Source organism: Mastigoproctus giganteus, chromosome 8 (genome assembly GCF_048544385.1).
Source record: "Mastigoproctus giganteus isolate SK-2022 chromosome 8, ASM4854438v1, whole genome shotgun sequence".
Taxonomy (NCBI): domain Eukaryota; kingdom Metazoa; phylum Arthropoda; class Arachnida; order Uropygi; family Thelyphonidae; genus Mastigoproctus; species Mastigoproctus giganteus.
In genome coordinates, this window is record NC_143582.1 from 130857679 (window position 1) to 130885556 (window position 27878).

A 27878-nucleotide genomic window follows, 5' to 3' on the forward strand; every position below is an offset into this window, starting at 1 on the left:
GTCAGGGTTAAGGAACTTCCTGCTCGGATTATCTTTTCGAGTGTAATGACTTTGAAATGCTGGGAAAATATTAATGTGATCCTTAAGTAACTGTTTTTGTTTGTCAGTTATCTTTTGTGCTGCTACATGTTTACTCCTTAAATCTTCTTCTGCAGATTTCCCCTTCCTTACTTTTTCTAAAGCTCTTGCCAACCTTCCATCAGATACAACAAAAGTGTTGAGAAAGAATTTTTTATAAACAAGTACTGTGGTATTTTCTTTTTGAATGCAAGACAGATTTGTACATTGCTTTCCTCCCTGACTGCCATTCCGAGGCAGCCTTTGCTTTATAGGTTCATGATATATAAGACTGCATAAATATGCATTCTGTCAGGAAAAATTGGCCATGGATATAAAATTATCAAATTGCTTTCTCCTTTCCTCTTCTGTTAAGGACTCTATCCATTTTTTTTACAACCACAATCTAAGTTTTCAAACCGCTTACACTCAACTTGTGTTCCTTTTGAGTTCATATACTTGAACTGCAAAGTCTTCTGGCTACATCTCTTTTTGATTCTTTCCTTTTACATTTTCTAGGTCTGAAAGAAGTTTCCTGGCATGCTTCTTCTAATTGGTTGGCCTCTTGACATGCTCCATTTCTCGAGATTTCAACTTAAAAGACAACTTAAAATCCTCCATTTATTGAGATTTCAACTTAAAAGACATCTTGCTACAACAATACAAACTTGAAACATAACCTCCATCATACAAACTGTTTAGGAACAGAATGGTGTGTCAGACTTATTTCACTATAATTCTAAACCTTTTGCTCATATTGTAAACTATTCAAAATAAGTGCTGACATCTCTTGGTTATAACTGCAACTTTGACTTACTTTGCTATGAAATTAAACAGGGCCACCTAGTGAAGGCAGGAAATATGAACAGCTCATATTTATAAAATTACTGACTTACACCACTATGATTCTCAACACCCCAGTTCATCTGTTTGTTTGTTTGTTTGTTATTTGGTTTTTAGGAGCATTAGCAACTAAGGCTATACTGCTCCGGGATATGAGGTGGTCATTCCCTGACCTTTCCGCATCCTCCATATTTGGTGGAGGATGACGTGCTAGAACTCCGGTCTAATCAAGAAGCGTGTGCTACGCACTGCTGCTCCTTCCCACCTGACTACGGAGGCACCCCAATTCATCTGTACACAGAAATTTACTGAAACAATCAAAACTTTATTCACTATTCTGGCTATATGAGACTAACACAGATTAAATGACTGTAATGGGAAAATAATCAGCAATTGTCCAGAAAACATGGTTATACCTAAACAGCGGCAATAATTCAAAATTTATTAAAACTCTGAAAATAAATGCAATAAAAATAAAATGTAAATAAAATTAAACTAACTAACAAACAAACATAAAATTACAATAAAATTTACTTGATTAGAAAACACCGGATATTTACATGCCGATATTTTCTCAATTTGTTTACTGGACAATAAGCTCAAATACCAGACTGTCTGGATCAACAGTGGACAATAAACAACACTATATATAATGTCAATTAGAATGATAGTGTGGTTGGAGTTTTGAAAATTTTGGGTCATATGAGATTCATAAAGTACAGTAAGTTCTTTACACTTACTACTCTCTTTTATGAAGGGTGGTATTTTCACTTTATGTTGCAGTGAGCTGTTTACATGTAAACAGCAAACACAAACGAAGCTTATCTTTTTCCAATGTCCGTTTGATGTTGCAAAGTAACAAAAGCTTTATTAGAATAAAATGTCAAGGTATTTCAGGCATTTTCAGAAAGATATAATTGTCATAAGCACCTTTCAAAAAACTAAGTATAAGGCATATTAATGCTAAGCAGAAATGGTCAGTGCACTTTCTAATTTCCACTTGAAAACTCAAGAACATAGAATTGTGTAAAATTTAACCAACAATCACAATGTAAAGTTTTAACTTTAAAAGAGAGAACTGTGTGATGTTTCCATGACATTACATAAAAAAAGCTTTGTTATTATTTAACAAAAACTCCTTGATAAAGTACATGTGATTTCATAACTTTGTAAAAAAGTCACGTGCCATTCTTTACAAATATTTAAAACTGAATATATAACTGTTTCTGGCAATTGACATGTGGAGGTTCATTCTCATCTCCCCTTTCAGAGACAATGCTAAGAAGGGTGTAACATGAGCATGGCATATGGGTGTCAGAATTTGAGGGGAGCCATACTGTTATAGTACAGATATTGTCAACTGAAAAGAGTTAAGAACCAAATCAATATTTTTGTAATTTTTGAATTGAGGCAATGGCTAATGTTTCTTAAAGATACATAGAGTGTTAGACAATGATGGAAGTGGGGATGCTGATATTTGTTAAAGGCATTACAGGAATTTGCCTGTGTTACAATCATTCACAGCACACATGAGAGAATGTCAAACAAAACAATGGCATCTCTACTTTAACAATAAATGTGAACTGATCTCTTCCAATGCAGGTTAAAGATTGCAAACCATCAGATTGTGTCTGTGAGCAATGTTGGACATTCAGGAATCTACAAGTTTGTCACATAGTAGTCCAAACAGCCTGTCTAATAGAGCTTAAGAGCTTTGGTGGAACTGTTCAAGCTTTTCCTTGTTCACTTGCATTCTACATAGGTTTGTGGGTTAAAAGTGCATATACACTTGGTGTAACTGAATTTACTGGGGGAGGGGGGGGTGATTTATTGACGCAGTACTGACAATTGTTATCAGTACATTTGCAAAAAATTACAGCAAGGTTTAAAATGAGAATATTTTTTTAGAATAAATAAATTCTATAAATTCTAAGCTAAATGTGGATGGAAGGGTAATTTTTTAATAAATTTAAGTATTTAACTAATTCACTGAAATTAGTTGAATTCAAAATTCAAGAAAAGTTAAAAGACACCAAACAAATGGGGTATCCTTTTCATAAATTGTTTTTTTTTTTTTTCCTTTTTTTTTTTTTTTTTTTCCCTATTTTTTTTAAACACACAAGTGCAAGAACATCTCAGCATAATAAACAAATTCTAAGCTAAATGCAATGGATGGTTAGGGGTGGGAAGGGTAATTTTTCATAAATTTAAGTATTTAACAAATTCACTGGAATTAGTTTGATTTTGTTTTGTTTGTTTGAAATTTTGTTTTTGTTTCCTTTTTGGATTTTTCCCCCCTATTTTTTTTTAAACACACAAGTACAAGAACATCTCAGCATGGCCCTGCCTCTCAGAGAGGGAAAAAAAAAAACTTTTGTGAATTTCTGATGTGTAATTAAGGTTTCATGTGCAGAATTTTTTTACTGCATCTCTAAATTGAGGCAAGAGAGAGAGAGAGAGAGAAAATTGCATATATGTAGCAATTACTCCTGAATAAGACATGTTGTTTATAAAAATTTAATTGTTCAACTGGGAGAATATAGAGCCAAAAAGAATACAGTTGTCAGTGGTCTACATTTTGAAATCACATCAGTATTGGGAAAAACCCAATACTGAAGTTACTGGAGGATGTCAGCACCACTCATGCAAGAACTTACAAGAGTGGTGCTGACATCCTACAAGCAATTCTGTCATCACTTACTGCTAAATGGTATTCACATAAAGGTAGAATTTTTCATTAGCCAAACATTTCTTGGACTGTCACTGCAAGGTATCAAAGGTGCAGGCACAACTGGCAACCTTGTCTTTATGTGGGAGTTGTACAAAAAGATCATCACCACTGTATAATTTGTGCTGAGCAAAGTTTATTATTTTATTTCTTTATTTTATAACTGAAAGAGCATATTGATAATGATGAGATTATATTTTATCACAAAGCAGAGACATACTGTGTACAACTGTCTGTTATTGAATAAATTCTACAATTATTTTGAGAGGTTGGGAAGAGAAAAAAAAAAGCTATTGTGAAGCAAAAACCACCTCTGAGTTTATTTGCATAGTTAATTCAACAATAGAGAGTATCAACTCAATTCGTTCTACATTATATATCAATTAGTTAAGAAAAGGAGGAATTACCACTATGATGTCTTGTAGAACACCTCTGTGCTGATACTCTCCATTTTGAAATTAATTATGCAAATAATTTACATGAATTCATCACACTCTTAGACTGAATCAATGATCCAATACACCACAGAATTGATGGCTCGCGGAATCCAAAACTATATTGAATCACCAACCGAAATCTTTGAGTGCAAGAAGACAACCATACTTTAAAAACAATTTAAAAATGCTCTGAAAACAATTTAAACAATGAGTCCATCCTTTAAACACTTTAAAAACAAATGTTAAAACATAAAAAAAACATTAAGAATCCACTGAAACATTATGGAATTAAATGAATTCTGTTACTTCTCTGAAACGGATGAAGCTTTTCGACTAAAGTCATGATCACAGGAAAGTGAAACCGTGAGTTGTGTGATGGAATTTATAGCGTGGAGATTAGTTGCTATCTTGGCGCATGTGCTTTAAGGACCATGAATCTGAGATGAGATAGGTGCGATGTACATTGACTGAATTTTGATGCAATTAAATTTCTAGAGTCTCAGCAATTAATAATTTGGTGTAATCATGTTGTAATTATTAATTGCTGAGACTCTAGAAATTAAATTACATCAAAATTCAGTCAATGTACATCACCCCTATCCCATTTCAGATTCATGGTCCTTCAAGCACATATGCCAAGATAACAACTAATCTCCATGCTATAAATTCTGTCACACTCACAGTTTCACTTTCCTGTGATCATGACCTTAGTCAAAAAGCCCCCATTTGCTTCAGAGAATTAACAGTATTCTTTTAATTCCTTAATGTTTCAGTGGATTCTTAAGGTTTTTTATGTTTTAATATTTGTTTTTAAAGTGTTTAAAGGATGGTTTTGTTTGGTTTGGTTTTTAGGAGCATTAGCAACTAAGGCCATATTGCTCCAGGATATGCAGTGGTCATTCCCTGACCTTTCCGCATCCTCCGTATTTGGTGGTGATGGGCTCGAACCCCGGTCTAATCAAGAAGCGTGTGCTATGCACTGCTGCTCCTGCCCACCTGGCTACAGAGGCGCCTTAAAGGACAGGCTCATTATTTAAATTGGTTTCAAAGCATTTTTAAATTGCTTTTAAAGTATGGAGTTATTGTCTTCTCACACTCAAAGATTTGGGTTGGTGATTTGATTTAATTTTGGGGTCGGGTTTGGGGTCCGCAGGCCACCAATTTTGTGGTTCATTGATTACGTCTAAGAGTGATGAATTTGTGTAAATTAATTGCATAGTTAATTCAACAATGGAGAGTATCAGCACAGAAGTGTTCTACAAGATATCATAGAGGCAATTCCTCCATTCCTTAACTATAGTATATTACAGTACAGTTGTTTAGTACGCAAATGTTAATGTACTCCAACATATTAAACAAAGGGTACTCTAATAAGTAGTAAAGGGACTAAACAAGTAGTATGTTAGCTTACTATGCCAAAGGGCTCCATTAAGTCCATAAAGTCTTGACAAGTTCAGATAATTATTCCGCAAAATATGCACAGAATAAAATGTAAATAAACAATCAATGGTAGACCTTTTTTAACATAATACAATGTAAAGATTTATTAATGCTTATTTAATATTTCTTACTTTATTTCCTTCATTATATTCCTTATTATTATTCAAAATAAGTTCTTCTGCTAATAATTCTTTTAAGAAAAGCTCTACTTTGTGCTGATACTTTCTGTAAATAAAAAAAAATAAATATAGCATTAACATTGTTCTTTTAAGTGGCATTTTAAAAGTAGTATTCTTTTCTATAAACTGATTTTGAAATTACAAACATCTGCTTATTTCCCAAAAAATAATAATATACTTACATTATACCATAAATGGGGCAAAGCGTCAATTTCAATGCAACTTTTATAGCTATGCTATGAAATAGATTTACATAGCTATAAAAATAGAAACAAAGCCTGAAAACAGCATTGTTATTCTCATGTTGTGAATCCCTTCACAACACATTACCCTACTCATTACACATTGAATAAGCAATGCTTCCCAAGTAGGGAAGAGCCACCATCCAGATGGCACTGTCTAGGAGATTGCTGTCTCCTCATTAATGGGCAGGGAGACCTGGGGCATAAGTGCTAACAATGCACTTGTGACTTTTATACACCAAAAGGTGTATAAAACTTAAATTGTATGGTTTCATAAACTGCAGGCTGTGAGAGTCTATATAACAATATTTATGTTTGAAATAGTGCAGGGCATCAATTTACATAACTAACAATATAAACAAACAAAACTACGTATCCTTATATTTTTGTAGCTATGTAAACTGATGCTTTAGAATTTTAGTAAGTACAAAACTAATTTAAAACTATGATTGTAACAGTATAGAATACGGTATAAAATAAAACAAGATAGCATAAGATATACTGTTGCATTTAGAATCTAATAGCTTAGTGCAGTATAGTCAATTAAATCGATTAATTTTATTAATTTTCATTGTTGGTCAATTACTATTGTAATTGAGAATTAAGGTGCCAACTCAGCATTCTGATGGGCATTTTTGGCAGTTTGAAGACTAGGGCAGATGCCCTCGAAGGATTAAAAAGGGGGGCATCAAGTTCTCAGCTGCCCAACTCAACTTGTGCATCAGGCAACACATTGGCAAACTCCACAGCAGAATGTGCTAGTCCCACAGAAGGTAGTTATTGTCGGTGGCTCTATTGTCAAGGAAACAGTAAATATATTGTGCAAGAAGGACAGGTGGAATAGGACCAGGGTATGTCTGCCAGTGGCAAAACTAGATGCCATTGTACAGTAGATATAATCTTTTGGGGTCACAAAAAGTGATATCGTTGTAGACATTGGCACTAATGATATTAAGAGTAGGAGTTCAGAGGACTTACTTAACAAGTACAAGGAAAAAATGTTCGGAAAAAGTCATGAGTTAGGATTGAATTTGAAAATCTGCAATTCTGCCCAGACATAATAGGAACAAATACGTTGAGAGCCTTATCAATCAATTCGGACCTACAGAGAATGTGCAAGGTTCATAGGGTAGAATTTTTTTCAGCATGGTCTGTGCTTGTTAACATGAGTTACTGTTTTTACAGGGATGAGATGGAGAAGAGATGCAATAATATTTGCTGATGCTAATGAGGCAGTGATAGGTGGGTCAGAAAACTGCTAGCTTTGGGGTAAAAAACACTAATAGATTAATCAGAACCACAGGCAGAGGTAAAGATTATTCTTCCACTGCTTCTATTGGAAAATGCAGCAGACTGGAAAACAAGGTGTCGTGGATTTCGGGCCTTGCTGTGAGTCATCATGGAACAAGTGAATACATGGGCTGTATAAAAGAATAACTAAGAGTAAGAACATGTGCATGTATACTTGCATGTACACTAATGCCAGGAGCATTGTTAATAAACATAATCAATTTGAAGTACTGACTAAGTCATCATGCAGACATTGTAGGGATAGCAGGTGGTTAACTGTACAAACATGCTTCCATCTATTGTTGTGGAAATGGATGGTTTGAATAAATTCATGGGCAAACTAGACAAATTCTTGGAGGCTATTGATAGAGAAGTATGAGTGTGATGGGTTTTTTTTTTTTTATTTGCTGATGCTATATAAGCTTGCTTTCTTGCATTACTCTTTACTTCTACTAGTACTACTATTTACAATGTAATTATATAGATTATTGTAGCCTGAAGCTTTATGGTCTAAAACTTTATGAAATATAAAGTTTTAGACCATAAAGACCAAAAATTTTAGACCAAAAATTAATAATTACATTATTAATTTTAATGTTTATTTGGAAAACAGCTACGGACATACCTAAACGCAATTATCATAAAAGATTTAAATCTAAAGCTTGTGCATAAGTTAATTGCTAATTACAAAATGTAGTTAACTCACAATTATATGCATATGTACTTTAAACTATGATGCATTCAAAAATTACTCTTTACGGCGCAGTAGTTCATGACTACTTTCGAGAAGTTTTTGCCCTGATTTCTTGGGCAAAACAATTTCTTTTACTTAAAATAAAAATGTGAAATTTAAAATCACTTGCAATTTTTCTTCTATAAATTTAAATGATACCTTTGCATAAATAAATTTTGGCTGGAAACCTCATTTAGTGTTTTCTTATAGTAGGAGGTAGGAATATACTGATAAAGGTGTGTGGATGCAGCACCCACAGAAAACTTTCCCAAAGGCAACTTCTGACTGTGTTGTTGTTGTTATTTGGTTTTTAGGAGCATTAGCAACTAAGACCATATTGCTCCGGGAATATGTGGTGGTCATTCCCTGACCTTTTCGCATCCTCCGTATTTGGTGGTGACGGGCTCGAACCCCGGTCTAATCAAGAAGCGTATGCTACACACTGCTCCTCCTTCCCACCTGGCTACGGAGGCGCCCTTCTGACTGTGTAGTCCCTTGACAATCAAAAATTAATGATATTTGTTCTATATTGCCATTAGTAGGATTAACTGGATTAGCAGGCCAAGATCTAGAGCTTGTTATACAGCAGCTAAGACTTGCATTGAAGCTACAGAACAATAAAGAAGAAGTAGTACACTATTACATACCTAACAATAAAGGAAAAAAATGACAAACCTACACAAATTGTTAAATTTTCAAATCATGTGGTAAAGGAAAAATGGATTAGAAAGGCAAAGGAGATCTGACCGACAGCAAATGATGTATATTAGAACAATAGCAATATTCCAATCTACATAAATGACCACTTAACAATTCACCTCAAGCAGTTGTTTTGGGAAACAAAACAATTAGTAAAAACTCACAGTTACAAATTTTTATGGTTAAAACATGGAAGGATTTATGTGAAGAAGAATGAATCTTCAAGAGCCATAAGAATTTTGAGTTCAAAGGATCTGCAGTATATAAAATAGACTCTTTTATTGTGCATAATTGAAATTTCTTGAAATCTAGACCTAAGGTAAAGTTAAGACATCAGGTATGCTTTTTGAGGAATCACAGATTTTTAATTCACCTTTACATTTTTTAAATAATCCGAATATTCAAGCTCTTATAATTGATAAAAATTAGTTCTTTCTGGTAGCTCTAAATATCAGGTCATTAAGAAAAAAATCGGTTTAACTTCTTGCAATATATAAATGCAATGAAAGAATTTATTTTGTGTATAGTTTTATACAGAGGTTAACATAAAAAGTGATGAAATTTCTAATTATAACATACAAGGTTATGACAAGGTCTGGCGCCTCCGTAGCCAGGTGGGAAGGTTTTGGTTGTTTTTTTTTTTTTTTTAGGAGCATTAGCAACTAAGGGCATATTGCTCCAGGATATGCGGTGGTCATTCCCTGACCTTCCCGCATCCTCCGTATTTGGTGGTGACGGGCTCGAACCCCGGTCTAATCAAGAAGCGTATGCTACACACTGCTCCTCCTTCCCACCTGGCTACGGAGGCGCCCAGGTGGGAAGGAGCAGCAGTGCGTAGCACACGCTTCTTGATTAGACCGGGGTTCGAGCCCATCACCACCAAATACGGAGGATGTAGAAAAGTCAGGGAATAACCACCGCATATTCCCAGAGCAATATGGCCTTAGTTGCTAATGCTCCTAAAACCCAAACAAACGACAAGGTCTATATGTTAAGAGAGTTGAGAAGGGGTGGAGGAATAATAATATACTATAGAACATGCTTTAAGGCAATACAGGTTTACCACTTAACTCAGTCTTGTGAAAACTGCTGTGTCAAATTATTACTCAAATTGATTTAATAGTATGTAAGAATTAGCATACTTCAACTTTATATTTGTTATAAGGTGATCTAAACAAGAGCTCAAATACTCTGCAATCTTAAACAATTATGGATTTGAACATGCCTTATTTGGAATAACTAGGCAACAAAGGATGGAGGGTGATAGAACAGTAAGCTCTTGTTTAGATCACCTTATAACAAATATAAAGTTGAAGTATACTAATTCTTACATACTATTAAATCAATTTTCAGATCACAGGGCATGTATACTAATAGTAGATATGTACTCAAAACAACATCCATGTAAAGATATAAAATTAACAAATGTTACGAACAAAAATTATTTATCAACAGGTAAACTGACACAGAACATAGATAACATGTTAATACAAGAGCAAGTATCTTACACAACAAATGTAAATGTCTTTTCAAATAAGATAATAGAAATGATAAACAATGCGAGGTTTAATACAGAGAGAAAAGTAAATCACTCAGCTTGCAACATAAATTCTAGGAGTAGCAGGAATAAGCTTAAGAACTAAACAGAAGAATTAATGGTACAAAGGGATAAATACTTCAGGCAGTATAGAAATTGCCCATCAAAGATAGAACATTATCACAATTATAAAACACTCAGAAATAAATTGACAGGTGTGATTAGAAAACAAAAAAACACTTATTATAATCAACTTTTTATGGATAAGCAGATAACTCAAAAAGATAAATGGAACATTATAAATAACCTGTTAATACAAGGAAGAAATTATCAAGGGGAAATCAAATTATAACACTATTAGAACAGATTTCTGGTACAAACAAACAAACAATATGAGGCTGCAAATAATTTGCCAAAGCTGTATTACATCATTATTATTATTAAATTATAAATCTTGTATGTGAAGTGCGTGATTGATTGTTGTGATGTTGAAGCCTGTGGCTGTGATGTATGCGGACATGGCCAGCGTTTGTCAATGGACAGGATTGCTGTTTTGGTGATAAAGTGGACTTGACATCGCTGTTCCTGTTCACTGAGGTATTGGAGCATCTGATGTTTAACGACTCCAAGTCTTCAAACATCCAACAATCAATCACGCACTTCACGTACAAGATTGGCAAGTACACGACCTCATGCTCCACTCTTAACTGTCAGTTTAACTGAGGAAGATTGACTAAACAACCGAAAGCTTTTATATGTATGTATCTAAACTAATATATGTATATTTTCCTATTATTAAACTTGTCACAATCTATTTTTGTATCCGTTTCGCTCTGAGCAACTGTAATTTAATAATAATAATAATAATGAATCCAGAGTGCACAGGCCTCTTTAATCATACTGTATTAGATCTCAAAAGATATTATATTCATTACTGCCAAAATTCCTTTAATCAACAAGACAGTCTTCCTCAGATAATAAACTCTTGTGTAGTCATAACTCCACAATATACTGAGATTCTTAAGATTATAGAACAGTTAAAGAACTAGAAATCTTACGGACTGAACTGTAACTGAAGTAAAGAGAAATAAAGAACAGTTCTCTGTTCTCTTGGTGGATCTTATAGCATGTATATTAGAGTCGGGAAGCTATCCTACAAATTTACTTTCATTTCAGGTAATTCCTATATATAAAAAGGGATCACCAGATGACTTTTGCAATTATAGACCAATAACAATACAGTCAGTTATAAATAAGATAATAGAAAATTATATTTTTTCCCATATAAGCAAATATTTACATCAATATGGACTGTTAAACAACTCTCTATTCTCATATCAGAATGGCAAGAGCACACAGACATTATTAGAGAATTTAGTAGACTCTTTTAACTTACATTTAAACAACAATAACTTCATAATGATTTTATTTATAGATTTGACCAAAGCATATGACTTAATTGATATCCCAATATTGCAATAAAAATTACTGAAATATGGTATAAGGGGAAGAATCAACCAACTCTTAGCATGTTATTTAACCAAAAGAAAAATAACAGTTGAAGTAGAAAATAAAGGGAAAATCATATAATGTAAAGAGAGGAGTACCTCAGGGCACTCATGCAGGGCCAATCATGTTCAACATCTATATAATTGACATATTCGAAGTAATGAAGAGCTCCTTTATAAAAATTTATGCAGATGATATAATCTTATATACAACTGTAAAGAACCTCACAAAAATGGCTAAAGATTTACAGCAGGATGTAATACATTTACAAACTTGGTTCCATGATAATAAATTAGCACTCAGCTTTGAAAAAACAAAATTTTTGGTAATTAGACATCCTCATCACACTTTGGATATTCATCCCTCTATTAAATTACATAAACATGAATGCCTACATGATCAGAATTTCCAGAATTGCAAATGTCTAACTGTGAAAGAAGTTTCAAATCATTGTTATCTTGGGTTATGGACTGACCACAGTCTAAGTTGGGCGATGCATATAACAAATTTGTACAAAAAAAAATGAGATTTTATGTGTACTTTTTTTACTACATAAATCTTATAACAAAGGTTACCTTATATTATGCATTAGAGGACTCCCAACTCAATTATTTAGTAAATGTATGGGCATGAGCAAATATAACTGAAATAAGGGTAATAACTTAATTAACAGGATTTTGAGACTTTTAATGGGGGCAAACTCTTGGAATGACCTGACTACGAGAAAGAAATTTTTGTTGAAATATAAAATACTTTATCCAGTTCAAAAACTGAAGTTAAATTTAATCTTGAAAAATCTTAACACTACTATTTTTGAAGAGTCAAATCTGCAAAGGAATGTCTCACATAATTTAAGGAACCCAAAAGCAATTGTTTTGCCTCACCCTAGGGTACTAAATAGATTTGGAGATAGGCATACAATGAATATAATAAACAACTTTTTGGCTAGTGTAGAGTTCAGGCTCAGGAGAAGTTATTCTAGCTCCAAATTAAAATTCTTAAAAAGAAACTTTTTGATATTTTGTGATACAGTAGATTAGAATTGCTATGCAGATAAATCGCTATCTCTGTTTGCAGTGTGGAATGCACTATGTGCTGTGATTTCATTATCTTTTCTGTTAGATAACAGAAATTGGTCCTTGAAGTTGTCACAGACATTCTCTCAGATATGCCAGACAAGCTGTACTAGCTACCTGGGAGTCTAAAATGCTGATGGAACTGATATTAGGGTGACACTCAAGTCAAGTGGACCCAATTTTGGTGAAGTCTGGACGGTCTGTGACAGCCAAATCCTCTGCTTGCAGCTTCATGATGGTGGGATTGTTAATAATCCTGGGTATAACCTCCATGCACAAGTACATGGTGGGTGATCACCCAGGTGTGAACCAACATAAGCAGGGGTCGAGGTGTGGCACCCACACCACATGGAGGAACGCCGCCCCTCTATGTTACCAGGCAGTACTAGGTGGTAGATGACTCTCATCAACAGTGAAATACCACCACTTTGCTTATTGGAGGCTTGAAGTGGTGGAACCCATGTTTAGTCTCTAGAGCTAAGTTCCGGTCAACCCTTCTCTATCTCTTCCATCATGCAGTATGATTGATGACTTTTGAGGTTATGATGAATGTCATGGTGAGATCCAATATTCCTTACATTTCGAGGGTACAGCTCTAAAACGGTGTTCGCAGGCTGCCACTAGTTAGTACACCGGACCGAACCTATTGGTAACTCTCTAGGAGGCTTCCGGATCAGCTAGTGTATAATCTTGCTACCTCTACTCTGTCAGATAGTGACTGGAGGGAGTCCGAGTAGTGCGTATGCGGGGAGCATTGTCAAGGCCACGTTCTGTCAAAGATCTGGGTATATTCTTACCACATGTACGCCATATCCAAAAATTTCATTACTTCATACAGCATGTCCCACCCACTTTTTCTTACTATTGAATACACCACGAATTGTCAAACTAATAGAGCAAGCTTATCTGCAAAAAGATCTAAACCTCCCAAGCACTTCCTAATTCATTTCACAAATATACGTGGTCTCAATTCTAATCTCAACGATGTCCATTTCCACTTGCAGTCTGCCAAACCCCATGTACTTTTTTTCTGACAGAATCTCAGTTATTGGTTGATTCAACTACTGCTCATCTCAAATGCCCAAATTATTCGCTTTATGATTCCTTTCGCCTCAAAGGTGGTACTTGTGCATATGTCCGTTCTGATATTCCCTGTCAGAGACTTGGCAATTTGGAATCTCCTCTCTTTGATCTTCTGTGGCTTAAAATCTCTCTACCTCATTGTGTCAAATTCATCTGTTGTTTCTACCGTTCTCCCAGCTCCACTATTCACTTGGAGCTCTTTGACTTCCTCTCTTTGCAACTTGACTTTCTCCAGTCCAACTTTCCTAACAGTGAGGTAATTTTCCTTGGTGATTTTAATGTTCACAACTCCAGCTGGCTTCCGTTTTCTAGTCACACCGACCCAGCAGGTTGAGATGCTGAGGCTTTTGCAATTACTAATGACCTAGCACTGATTGTTCAATTACCTACAAGAATAACGGACAATCCTAATCATACAGCCAATACGCTTGATCTTTTTCTCACATAACTTTTTTTCAGTTAAACTGACAGTTAAGAATGGAGCATGAGGGCATGTACTGCCAATCTTGTACGTGAAGTGCGTGATTGATTGTTGGATGTTGAAGCCTGTGGCTGTGATGTATGCGGACGTGGCCAGCATTTGTCAATGGACAGGATTGCTGTTTTGGTGATAAAGTGGACTTGACATCCACTGTTCCTGTTCACTGAGGTGAACAGGAACACAACCCTTTTAAGTACACGGTCGAAGTGAGAGGTCCTTTAGGCGCTTCAGATCACAACTTGGTGACTGTCTATTCTCCAATGGAACCTTTATCTCGTGGTTATTCCCAACCTCGTGTTGTTTGGCATTACAAGAATGCAAAATCGGACGACCTGCGAGACATCATTTCTTCTTTTCCTTGGTTGGATTACTGTTTCAAAACTTCTGATGTCAACGTTTGCTCAGATCGTGTCAGTGAAATTATTCTTGCAGGAATGGAATCATCTATCCCACACTCCACTTTAAAATCTCATCCTTTATCTAAATCTTGGTTTTCCAATAAATGTGCTAAGGCTGTTGAAGAGAAGAATGTTGCATATCGTAATTGGCTGGTTTCTAATTCTTCAGTTTCACTTTCTGCCTACACCAAAGCTCACAACAATTGAAAAGCAGTTATTAATCAGTCCAAACTAGAGTTTGAACAGGCTAAGAGTAGAAAACTTGCTTCTTGTCCACCTTTTTAATAGCCGAGCATTCTGGTCTCTTACCAAAGCTATTGGCTGCAACTTGTGACCATCTCTGCTCCCACCTCTGCCCAAACCAGATGGTTCTGTTGTCACTTCAGCCAAGGATAAAGCTGACCTGCTAGCATTCCATTTTTCTTCCAGCTCATGTATTAATGATCTTGGTAAAACCTATCCCACCATTCCCAACATGTTGCATTCAATGCCTCCTGTGGTCTTCCGTCAAAAGGATATCAGAAGGATTTTGATGAATCTTGATGCTAAGAAAGCTCCAGGTTCTGATGGTATTTCTCCACCTGTTCTCAAAACCTGTGCTCCTGAACTTACTCCTATTCTTTGCCGCCTTTTTTCACTTTCTTATGCGAAAGGTGTTTTTCCTTCTGCTTGGAAATTTGCTCATATCCAGCCAGTTCCTAAAAAGGGTCACAAATCCCTCCCATCCAATTATTGTCCCATTGCAATTACTTGTACTCTTTCTAAAGTAATGGAGAAATCAATTAACCGCCAACTCTTAAACTACCTAGAAACCTTCCGTCTGATCAACGATCGCCAATATGGATTCCGTCAGTGTCGATCCACTGGTGATATTCTGGCTTATGTTACCCATTTATGGACTATTTCAATGGAAAAGTTCAGTGAAACACAAGAAGTTGCTCTTGACATCTCAAAGGCTTTTGATCGTGTTTGGCATAAAGGTCTTCTAAACAAGCTTCCATCTTATGGTTTGCCAACTGTTTTTAGTAATTGGTTATCCAGTTTTCTCTCTGATCATTCACTGAGGGTGATGGTAGATGGCTCTCTGTCTTCTAACTTCTCCACTAATGCCGGTGTGCCCCAAGGTTCAGTTCTTTCCCCCACTCTTTTCCTCTTGTATATTAATGACCTTCTTCCATTGACTGGAAATCCTCTCCATAGTTTTGCCGATTATAGCACATTGCATTCTACTTTCTATTTTGAGAAACCTTGTCCTGCTCAATCAGCTTCAACTTCTCGAAAATCTGCTACCAATTCCTTAAATGCCGATCTTCAGGTAATTCTCCAGTGGGGCAAAGACAACTTAGTTGATTTCAACCCTTCTAACATTCAGTCTTGTCTTATATCTTGCAAAAAGGATTCTTCTGCTCCTATGCTTATCTTTATCTCCGATTTCTAGGCAAAATGATATATCTCTTTTGGGGATTACCCTGACTTCTAATCTCTCTTGGCACAAGCACATTACAAATATTGCTTCCTCTGCATCTAAAAAACTTGGTTTTCTCTTTCGCTCTTGGCGTTACTTTTCTTCCAAACAGCTGCTCACTCTGTATAAACTGCAAATCCGACCTGCCATGGGTATTATTGTTCCCACATCTGGGGTGGTGCCCCCAAATCCTCTCTCAGGCTTTTTGATTCCATTCAGAAGAAGGCAGTTGGGTTAATTAATGATTCATCTCTAACAGAGTCTCTCCACTCGCTTTCTCATAGACGTACTGTTTCTGCTACATGCCTCTTCTACAGATACTTCCATGGGCACTGTTCTTCTGAATTGGCTTCTATAATTCCCGCTCTCTCTTTCTCTCTCTCTCTCTTTCAAGACAGTCCGACCACGTGCCGCCACCAGCCAACATCCATTTACTGTCCAACTTCAAACCCACAGAACCAACTTTTCATCTTCCTCATTTATTCATTCAACTGCCATTTTCTGGAACAACCTTCCTTCATATGTATTTCCTGAAAATTACAATCTACAGAAGTTCAAGTCTAATGTCAACAAATATCTTCTTTTGTTTTCTCAACCTCCAACCCAAGCACGGTACTAAGTACTATAGGTTCTAATACCTCTCGTGTTTGGGGTTCACATAAAAAAAAAAAAAAAAAAGATAATAAATTTTTATACAAAAACTGTTGTAAATGAAGAATTACAACTTGTCAAGAAATTTACTTTTCGTAACAAGTTCATTTATTGTAAACAAATTCTCTTGATGAAAAATAAATTGAAGTGTATTGTACTTTTATTATTAATATTATTACTACTAATAATACAGTCGATTCCGGTTATTTGGGACACATCGGGACTAGTGCATTTTGGCCCAATTAAGCGGCTGCCCGAATTATCTGAAGTTTCACGTAAATAGTTAAAAATACGATTTATCCCCCCCTTTACAATTAGTTCACTGTACAATGAAATCACGTTACGACGAACTCACCACAGTAAAGTACCGTTCACTATACGATGTGTAGTAAGCGCCGGTCATTGTGATCACGTTTGTGAATTGAATTTTAATTCTATTAAACAGCGATTCTAATTAGCGAAAATAGGAGGAATATTATCCACAGGCTATAAAAGTAAAGATATATTAAGCATAAATTTACTCTTTATTACCTTACTAATTAAAAAATTAAATGATACGTGGAAAATCGGAAGAATATACGTGATAATCGGAATAATTAATACATACTGTAATATGTACATACTAACTAGTTGACATTTCTGTTCACTGACATTTGTGGGTGGGGGTTAAAATTTAAAACAGTAAAAAGATAAGCAATCAATAACAAAGAACACGGCACACACAAATTGTCAAGTAACACAACAAGCGCAAGTGAGAACGGAGTAACAAATTACGAAGCTTTAAAAATAGGAATGAAGAGAAGATTCTGAATATTATTTTTTTTATATGATTGAAGATTCCATGGAAGTGTAAACACATTTTACCATAATAACCCACAGAATTCCAGCTGTCGGTATTACCGCAAATTCAATAAGATCGAGTTTACTGTCCGTTTATGATAGATTGCACTAACAGAAAAGTCCAATAAACAGGTGACTGCTAATTGTTTTTATGGTTGTAACCTCCAGAAATCCGACGGAATTACCTGGTATGATCGGAGACAATCGTAGGGTAATCTCCAGTGCCGAGGTCTCCTGCCCCGATTAAACGGCATTTTGTCCCAATTAAGCGAAGTAAACCCTGGCTATTTTCTCGACTGGTTTTTGTTTTTTAAGATTTGCCCCATATAAACAGCTGCCCCGATTAACCGGTGGCCCAAATAACCGGAATCCACTATAATAATTATTACTGCTAATAATAATAATATTATTATTATATATTAATTAATAATATAAATATAAATATAAATAAATATTATTATTGCTCTTCTATTATTTCGCCCTGCCCGGGGAGGGGAGGTTCCACCCCGTGACGGGTATTGCTACCAAGTACACAGGGTGGTTGTTATGTCTGGTGATGCGGTTGGTCGAGGAACTCTCTGAATGTTCAGAGAGGGGTGGTTGACACGATGATCAGGATGGTCATTGCATAGGCCACATTTCTTTGATCTCCTGCCTTAGGTTCGTGTACGTCCTGATTTTCTCCTCATGGGTTTTCTGGAAGTTGCCAGTGTTCAGCACCACTGTGCCAATCAAATAGGTAGCCTTTTCCTTCTTGTCAACAATGTTTATGTCTGGTCTGTTGTGTGGGATTGTCTTGCCCAATATTATGGCGCAGTCCTAGTACAGACTGTGGGTTGGGGTTTCTAGTACTGCCTGGGGGTTCATACTTGTAAAAAGGTATACTTTCTTCGATCAAATGGTATTTCCTTGTTAGCTTCTGTTGTATTATCCTGGCTACCTGGTTGTGTCTATGAGTGTACTTAGTCTGGGTGATCACCTTGCATCCCGAAGTGATGTGTTGGATCATTTCTGAGGCCAGGTGGCATCGTCGACATGTGTCATCGAACTCTGAGCTCCTTGGCGATGTGATTCACTAGTCTTGGATGGCGAGCACAAATCCTTCTGTCTCGAGGAAGAGTGTCCTACTCTTGAGCCATGCATTAGAAGCAATTTTATCTGTGATCTTGATGGAGATCATTGTAGTATCTGCCATAAAATGGCAGACACTATAATGTGCTTATTTTTCTAGCTTCTTTTGTGCCTATTTTTCTAGCTTCGTTTGGGCCTCCTGGTTGGGAGGGGACTCCTCTCTTAGGTTGAGAAGGGTATACCGCCTGTCTATCTTCCTTATGGCCTGGTGGAGTGCTGCTGTGTGGCTCTGGAAGTAATCCTTCAGGTTAGTAATTGCTGTTTTCTGTTGTTCGATGAGGTCTATCAGGCCCCTTCCTCCTCCTTTCCAAGCAATTGTCAGTCTCTCCACAGCTGACTTCGGGTGGTGTTGGCAGCTCTTGGTCATCATTGTCCTTGTCTTTCTCATGATATCCTCCAGCTTGGTGTTAGTCCAATCTATGACTCTGAAAGAGTATGTTAGTACTGGGACTGCATAGGTGTTTATGGCTTTAACTGTGTTCCCTCCGTTCAGCAGGCTTATGAGTCTCTGATGGTATTTTTCAGTCAGGAAGGCCTTAATTTCCTTCTGCTGTAACTGCTGAGCCTGCATTATCTCAAAGTATTTGTAGGCCTCTCCCTCTGCCATGACTTCAATCTCTTTACCAGGGTGCAGCTGGTAGTTTCGGTTGACTAATTTTCCCTGGTGCAATCCGAGGGTCTTACATTTGTCTAGACCAAATTCCATCCTAATTGCTGAATTCTTCGGTGATTCAGAGTAGTTGCTGGAGTTGCTTCTCGGTTCCCGAGTAGAGTTTAATGTCATCCATGTACCTGTACACCCTCACCCACCTGATGGTGGGTGAGGAGGTACAGGCTCTTCCTTCCTTCTTTAAGGTTATATCTGTACTTGTTGCTGAGCATGGTGGATGGCAGGTTAAGTGCTAGACAGAACCACAGTGGGCTCAGGGCATCTCCCTGAAAGATTCCACTCCTGTTATTATTATTATTAGCAATTGGTGCTGTTCCCTGTATGGCTTCCACAAGGTAGCCATATGAGCAAAGGATGTAAGGAGCAATTAGCCACTGATTCCAGTTACAGAGCAAGTCTACAACAAGCACCGCAACCTGTGCACTGCCTGCATCGATTACCACACGGCCTTCGACTCCAGGCCTCATAGTTGACAAATTGAGACACTGAAGATCTACAAAGTCAATCCAACAATGACAAAATTCCTAGAAGCAGCCATGGCCAAATGGAGTACCACCGTCAAGGTCGATAATATCACAACCAAACCGATCCCCATCAGGAGACGAATCTTTCAGGAAGATGCCCTGAGCCCACGCTGGTTTTGTCTAGCACTCAACCTACTATCCACCATACTCAACAACTGAAAATATTTCCTTCCTTCCTTCCTTCCTTCCCAAGGAAGGAAGGAAAACCCTGTACACCCTCTCCAATTAATGTACATGGATGACATCAAGCTCTACACAGCAACTGAGAAGCAACTCCAGCAACTGTCCAAATTACTGAAGAATTCAGTAATGATATTTTATCCCAGGGGCTCACATCTGGTGAGTATGGGCATGGCACACCCAGGGTCCTGAGCTGGATATCATCATTCTTTTCTTTCTTGGTGATTTTTTTTTTTCTCTCTCTCTCAGGGTGACTCAGGAATTTTTTTTTTTTTGGCTGGTGCAGCATAAGCCTCAGGCTTCCTTACACCATATAGCTAATAATAATAATAATATCAGGATGGAATTTGGTCTAGACAAATGGACAAAGGCCAGATATTTATCAAACTCTAACAGGGAGTTAGAGTGCTTTCAGTTATTATAAAATGATTTTATAATAACTGAGAGCAAAGTGGAGGAGAAATTGTTGAGTTAAACATTAAGAAAGGCACCCAGGCTGGATGGGATCTATCCACTTATATTATAAAGGAAGTAAGCAAATCCTTAGCCATAATTATGAGAACGTCCCTGGACTCAGGGGAATCCCCACGGACTGGAAATGTGCAAATATATCTCCAATTCACAAATGGGGATCAAAGGGTGACTCAAATAATTACACAGACCAGTTAGTTAAACTTCTGTTGCAGGAAAAATAATGGAGTCAATGGTTAAAGTAGCACTGCAGGATCATCTAGACAAGATTGCAGTAATAATTCAGACACAGCATGGGTTTGTTAAGAGGAAGTTTGTTTGTTATTTGGTTTTTAGGTGCATTAGCAACTAAGGCCATATTGTTCCGGGGATATGCGGTGTCATTCCTTGACCTTTCTGCATCCTCCTTATTTGGTGGTCACAGGCTCGAACCCCGGTCTAATCAAGAAGCATGTGCTAAGCACCGCTGCTCCTACCCACCTGGCTACGGAGGCACCTTAAGAGGAAGTTGTTGTTTGTTTGGTTTTTAGGAGCATTTGCTAATGAAGAATTAACCAATTTGATTGGATACTATGACATGGTCACAAAGAAACTGGATGCAAAGAATAATTTTGATATTATATACTTGGATTTCAGGAAAGCTTTTGATACTGTTGCACATTAAAGACTGCTGTACAAATTAGAGTGGTATGGCATTAAGGACAAGTTGCTGCAATGGATTAAGGGATGGTTGAGTGAGAGATAGCAGAGATAATAAATGGACACTGCTCTACATGGACTATTTTTTTTTTTTTTTTTTTTTGTTAGTTGTTGACGCAACAGCTTCTGGGGCCATAATTCACCTCCCAAAGTTTTTGCATTTTACTCTGATTCAAGCCTGAGGTGGGATTTGAACCCGCGACCTTTGGGTTGCCAGGCAGGCACTTTACCCACCTGGCTAGCCCGGTTGGCATGTGGACTAATGTTATTAGTGGAGTTTCCCCAGTGTTCGGTGCTGGGCTCATTGTTGTTTTGTGTATTTATCAATGATGTCGATGAAGGAATATCACGCTTAATGTCCTAGTTTGCAGACGATGCAAAGGTTGGCAGGGTTGTTAATGACAGTGAAGACAGTATACTACTGTAACAGGATCTAGAAAAGTTAGGCAGATGGGGTGTGAAGTGGCAACTGAAGTTTAACGTTGACAAATGCAAAATACTGCATATGAGTAGCAGTAACCCAAGAGAAACATAACAACTGTGTGATACTACACTCAGGGAGGTGGAGAATGAAAAGACCTGGGGGTAATTGCGCAGTCAGATATGAGCAGGGCAGACAGGCTGCCAGAGCAGGTCATGGAGTTTTGTCCATGATATATAGGAATTTTGCTAGCAGACACAAGGAGGTGATTATACTTTTGTATAAGGCAATGGTCACACCACACCTTGAGTGCTGCGTACAGGTCTGGCGGCCTCATTTTAGGAAGGATGTAGAGTTATTATTATTATTATTAGCCATGGTGCAAGGAAGTCTGAGGCTTATGCTGCACCAGCAAAAAAAAAAAAAAATTTCCGAGTTACCCTGAGAGAGATAAGTAGAAAGGAATCACCAAGAAAGAGAAGAATGATGATATCCAGCTCAGGACCCTGGGTGTGCCATGCCCATACTCACTAGATGTGAGCCCCTGGTAGAATGAGTAAAGAGAAGGGCAACAAGATTGATGAAAGGGACAAAGGGGTGCTCTCAGCAAGAGAGGCTTAAATTTTGCAAGTTGTAGCATCTGGAGACTAGGCACCTGTGAGGTGATCTGATTGAGGTGTACAAGGCCTTGAATGGTTTGAGTAGGCTCAATGCTGGTGGGTTAATTCCACTTGCTCAGATTAAGAACTTCAGGTGGCTTAGTGTCAAAGTGAGGAAAGACAGTTGTAGAATAGATACGTATGCAAAACTCAAGATGTGGCCTGACCATTGCCTCATACAATGGGATAATCGCCTCCTTATTCTTAATAGCAAACTTCTTGTATATTATTGATAAAACCGAGCTGTCCTGGTGGCCTGTCTCCATTGCTCAGAAAACTACACATCCAACTGTACAATTACCCCCAGGTCTTTTCATTAGCCAGCGGGTAGTTGATTGCTGGAACAGACTTCAATCTGTTGTTGTGGAAGTTGAGAACTTAAATGAATTTAACTGAACTAGGCAAAAACATTTGGAGTGACCGGATGGGTGAAATGGTAAGGTTTTTTTTTGTTTTTTTTGGTTGGTTGATGCTGTATAAGCTTGCTTTCTTGCATCATATGTCTCAACTAATGCTAATGATAATAGCTTCATCTTCTCAAGCATCCACCGTCAGTTCCTCGAATGCCAGGTTCCGGGTGGCTCTCCGGTGGGACAGGGATAGCCTAGTTGATTTCACTCCTAAAACTAAGTTCTGTCTTGTAACTCACAAAAATGGGTTTGTCAAGGGATGATCTTGCTGACCAGTTTGATTGCGTACAATGGTGCAGTAACAAGGGAACTATGCTCAAAAAATAATTTTGATATCATATATTTGATTTCATGAAGGCTTTTTATACTGTTGCACATAATAGACTGATATACAAATTGGATTAGTGTAGCATTAAGGGCAAGTTACTGCTATGAATAAAAGGATGGTTTGAGTGGGAGAACACAGAGAGTTGTTATTAATGGACACCGCTCATTCTGGATTAATGTTATCAGGGAAATCCCCCACAGTTGATTGCTGGGGGACTTGCTTTTTTTTTTTTTGTATTTATTAATAATGTTGATTAAGATTTATCAGGCATAATATTTAAATTTGATGTCTCAATTTCCAGATTATACAAAAGATGGCAGGTTGTTTAATTACAATGTTGACAGTATACTACAGTAACAAAATTATAAAAATTATGCACTTGGGCTGAGAGATGGCAATTGAGTTTAACACTGACAAATGCAAATTACTGCATCTCCCATTAATCCTATATTAACATACCAACTGTGTACTACACTCCCGGTAGTGGAAAACAAAAAAGACTTGGGGGTAATTGTACAGTTGGATGTGTAGTTTTCTGAGCAATGGAGACAGGCTACCAGGACAGCTCATGTGGTTTTATCAATAATATACAACAAGTTTGCTAGTAAGAATAAGGAGGCAATTATCCCATTGTATGAGGAAATGATTTTGCACATCTTGATTTTGCATACAGGTCTGGAGTCTTCATTTTAGGAAGAATGTAGAGCTGCTGAAACGAGAACAGAGAAGGACAACTAGACTGCTGACAGGAATAAAGGGGGTGCTCTTACCAAGAAAGGCTTTAGTTCTGCAAATAGTAATAGAGGCATGTGATGTAAGAAAGCAAGCATATGAGCTTATGTAGCATCAGTCAAAAAATAAATAATAAATAAATTTTAAAAAATTAAATTAAAAAAAATTCCCACAACCATTCCCTCTAAAAGTCCAGTTCTTCCTTGAATTTATTTAAGCTATCAACTTCCACAATGACAGATGGAAGTTTGTCCCACCAATTAAACACCCGCTGGCTAAAGGCAAATTTCAGCATATCTATTCTACAACTATCTTTCCTCAATTTGAATTTATGTTCCCTTAAGTTTATAATCTGAGCAGATGGAAGAATCCCATCAGAATTCAGCATGCTCAACCCATTCGGCCTTATACACCTCAATCAGATCACCGTGCAGGTGCCTAGTTCCAGCCGCTGCAATTTGTAGAACTTAAGCCTCTCTTGGTAAGAGGATCTCTTCATTCCCCTCACCAATCTTGTTGCCCTTCTCTGTACACGCTCAAGTAAATCAACATCCTTCCTAAAATGAGGCCTCCAGACCTGTATGCAGTACTCAATGCATGGCCTGACCATTGCCTTATACAGAGGGACAATCACCTCCTTTTCCCTGCTAGCAAAATTCCTATATATCATTGACAAAACCCCATGACCTGCCCTGGCAGCCTATCTGCATTGCTCAGAAAACTTCATATCTGACTGCACAATTACTCCCAGGTCTTTTTCATTTTCTACCATCTTAAGTGTAGTACCATACAGTTGGTAAGTTTCTCTGGGATTACTTCTACCATATGCAGTACTTTGCATTTGTTCAGTTGCCACTTCTTAGCCCAGACCTGTATGCAGTACTCAATGCATGGCCTGACCATTGCCTTATACAGAGAGACAATCACCTCCTTTTCCCTGCTAGCAAAATTCCTATATATCATTGACAAAACCCCATGACCTGCCCTGGCAGCCTATCTGCATTGCTCAGAAAACTTCATATCTGACTGCACAATTACTCCCAGGTCTTTTTCATTTTCTACCACCTTAAGTGTAGTACCATACAGTTGGTAAGTTTCTCTGGGATTACTTCTACCCATATGCAGTACTTTGCATTTGTTCAGTTGCCACTTCTTAGCCCATCTGCCCAAATTATCTAGATCCTGTTGCAGAAGCACACTGCCATTATGAGCCAACCTTTGTATCATCTGCAAACTTCAACATTAAGCCTAATACCTTCATCAATATCATTGATAAATATACAAAACAACAGTGGACCCAACACCTTTCAGGTGGTAGATGACTTTCATCAACCAGTGAAATACCACCACTTTGCTTATAGTGGTGGTATTTGAAAATCACATCTACATACGGTACACAAAGCAAACAAGTTACTTTTTCAGATTTTACAATACATGGAAAATCTTGTGTACATATGTTCCGAAATTTTATATTGTATTTCTCCGGTGTCATACTGAAAGACACTGTTAATTAGCACATAACATCCACCAATGCTATTATGTAACTGAACATAACAACAAACAAACAAACAAAGAAAAGATACAGAAAACTGAGGTTTTGCAAAAAGACGTAGAAACTTTGTCACTAACTACATTATGACAGTGGGACAGAGAAGGATCAAACCAAAGAAAAAAGAAGGCTTCTCCATCATAATCCAGAAAATGGTAGCTACAATTATAACTCAGAATATCTTTGTTTAATGCCATCAGAAGCAACCAAAAATGGTCCAATTTTCAGCGCTCACAATGTCTTTTTTCCCTATCCATGCATTTTTACTAACAATGCATGTTGTTTTTGTTCTTCTACAATATTTTTTTGCTATTTCGCTAGTAGGAAATGTATTTCTGAACAATGAATCTGCATGATCAGCACGACTCAGAGGAAGATTATATACTATGACCAAAGATGAAAATAAACATTTGACAGTTATTACATCATCATCACTATGAAATCTGACACCTATTTTTACATTTCTTTCTATGCACTGCACACTGTCATTATGCTTATTTATATGCAAATATCTGATTACATCATGTTTCCCCACCACTTCAAATCAAACAATCGTATCCATGTATGTAGTACACAGGGGAAATGTGTTACTTATTACAGATTTTAAAATACATGGAAAATCTTGCACAGATGTTCTGAAATTCTGTCCTATTTTTTTTGGCATCTAATGCAAGACATCATTAATTAGCTTCACACTATCCAAGTATTATGACAGGACAAACGTAAGATAGAACAACGCTATTATTACGTTTTTATATTCTGAAATGTAAACTAACACAGAACACACGACGGCCAATTATTAATGAAAATAGGCCAAAATTCTCAAATTTTTTTTAAAAAATGTAGTTTTAATTTTCTGTGGAGAAAAAAAACAGAGAAACTCTTTTAACCAACCATACTATAGAGAAGAGTCGAAATCAATTGAAAAAGCCAAGATTCTCCATTGTAAATTCAAAGAGTTGGCAGCTATGCAGATTTTACTCTATGTAGGTTGAAATGCTTCATTTTCCACTTTTCTCCTTTCATTATACCTTGCATTATGCCACTAAAAGAACATTCTGAGGGTACGCTATATAAAATAAGTTAAATTTATATTATTTCATAAATTAGATAGTATAAATCAGAGCTGTAATGCTCAATACGTTCTACGTTGATATTAATATTTGTAAAATAATAAGAGGAGTTTACCTCTATATACACGACTTCCTAAATTGAATACACATGACAGTTCAGCTTTATGAGAACTTCGGGAAAATAAAGACATTATTATACAGAGGGCAGATAAAGGAGATACAGTTGTAATACTAGATAAACCTGACTATATTAATAAGTTAGATTCAGTTGTTTCAGATACCTCCACTTATCTTGAAGTAGACCCGGCACTGTTTACCAATTTGGTCAATCAATACAATAAAACGTTAACCACATATTGAAAAAACAACTATATTACTATGGCTCAGTTAAAGGAATTAAAGGCGAGAACGTACAATATTCCTTCACTTTTCAGTTAGGTAAAATTACACAAGACTGGATTTCCTATTCGACCTTTTGTTTCCTACAAGGAACTCAGCATTTTCATCCTTAACCACACATGTATATAGCATTATAAAACCCTTTAGACAGGTAATACAATTTGGGATTAAGAACTACGATACATTATTTAATAATCTTAAAGACTGTAGACTTGGCGACAATGACAATTTATTCTCACTAGATGTTACCTCGTTGTATACGAATGTAAACGTTGAATATACATTAGATATTATTTGGGATATGTTAAATAATAACTCGATACCGAATAATTATATGAAGCTACCTATTAAGGAAATTTTTCACTTGATTAAACTGTTAGTTGAGGCCAACTATATCACCTTTCGAGACAAGGTGTACAAACAAATTTTTGGATTACCAATGGGTTTGAGCCTGAGCGGCTTAATGTCAGAGATCTATCTCTCAACGATTGAGCATATACATTTGACACCTATGGGAGGTATTTAGACGATGTTCTAGTTATTACTGACAGTAGTACTATCCAAGACATTTTACATTCTTTAATAATATTCATTCTAAACTCAAATTTACATTGGAAAGGGAGGATACGGATACAAAGTCATTAAATTTTCTAAATTTCACGCTTACTCGGGACTCGAATAAAATCCAATTTAGCATCTATCAAAAACATACAAACACTGGTATGCTTCTGCATTATAATAGCTATCACCCGTTCACCTAAAAAATATCGATTATCCTTAATCAATTTCTAAATGCCTATAAATATTCAATGACGGAATCTGCTTTGGGCTCAGAAATACAAATATTAACTAGCAGGTTCTTAAACAGGGGTTATCCCCTTGCCACAATAAACTGAATTAGGGTACAGGCTAAGGATAGGATACAAAATACTACACCAATCTTT

General features: G+C 36.7%; 1 protein-coding gene across 1 annotated transcript in view; it reads right to left on the reverse strand.

Moving 5' to 3' along the window:
• The window catches only part of LOC150081821 (zinc finger CCHC domain-containing protein 8 homolog), a 412851-nt gene that overhangs the window by 316484 nt on the left and 68489 nt on the right, over positions 1-27878 (reverse strand). The window contains exon 3 of the mRNA XM_090380330.1: positions 5637-5730. Coding sequence (XP_090236456.1) covers positions 5637-5730 — 94 coding nt within the window. The remainder of the gene's footprint in view (positions 1-5636; positions 5731-27878) is intronic.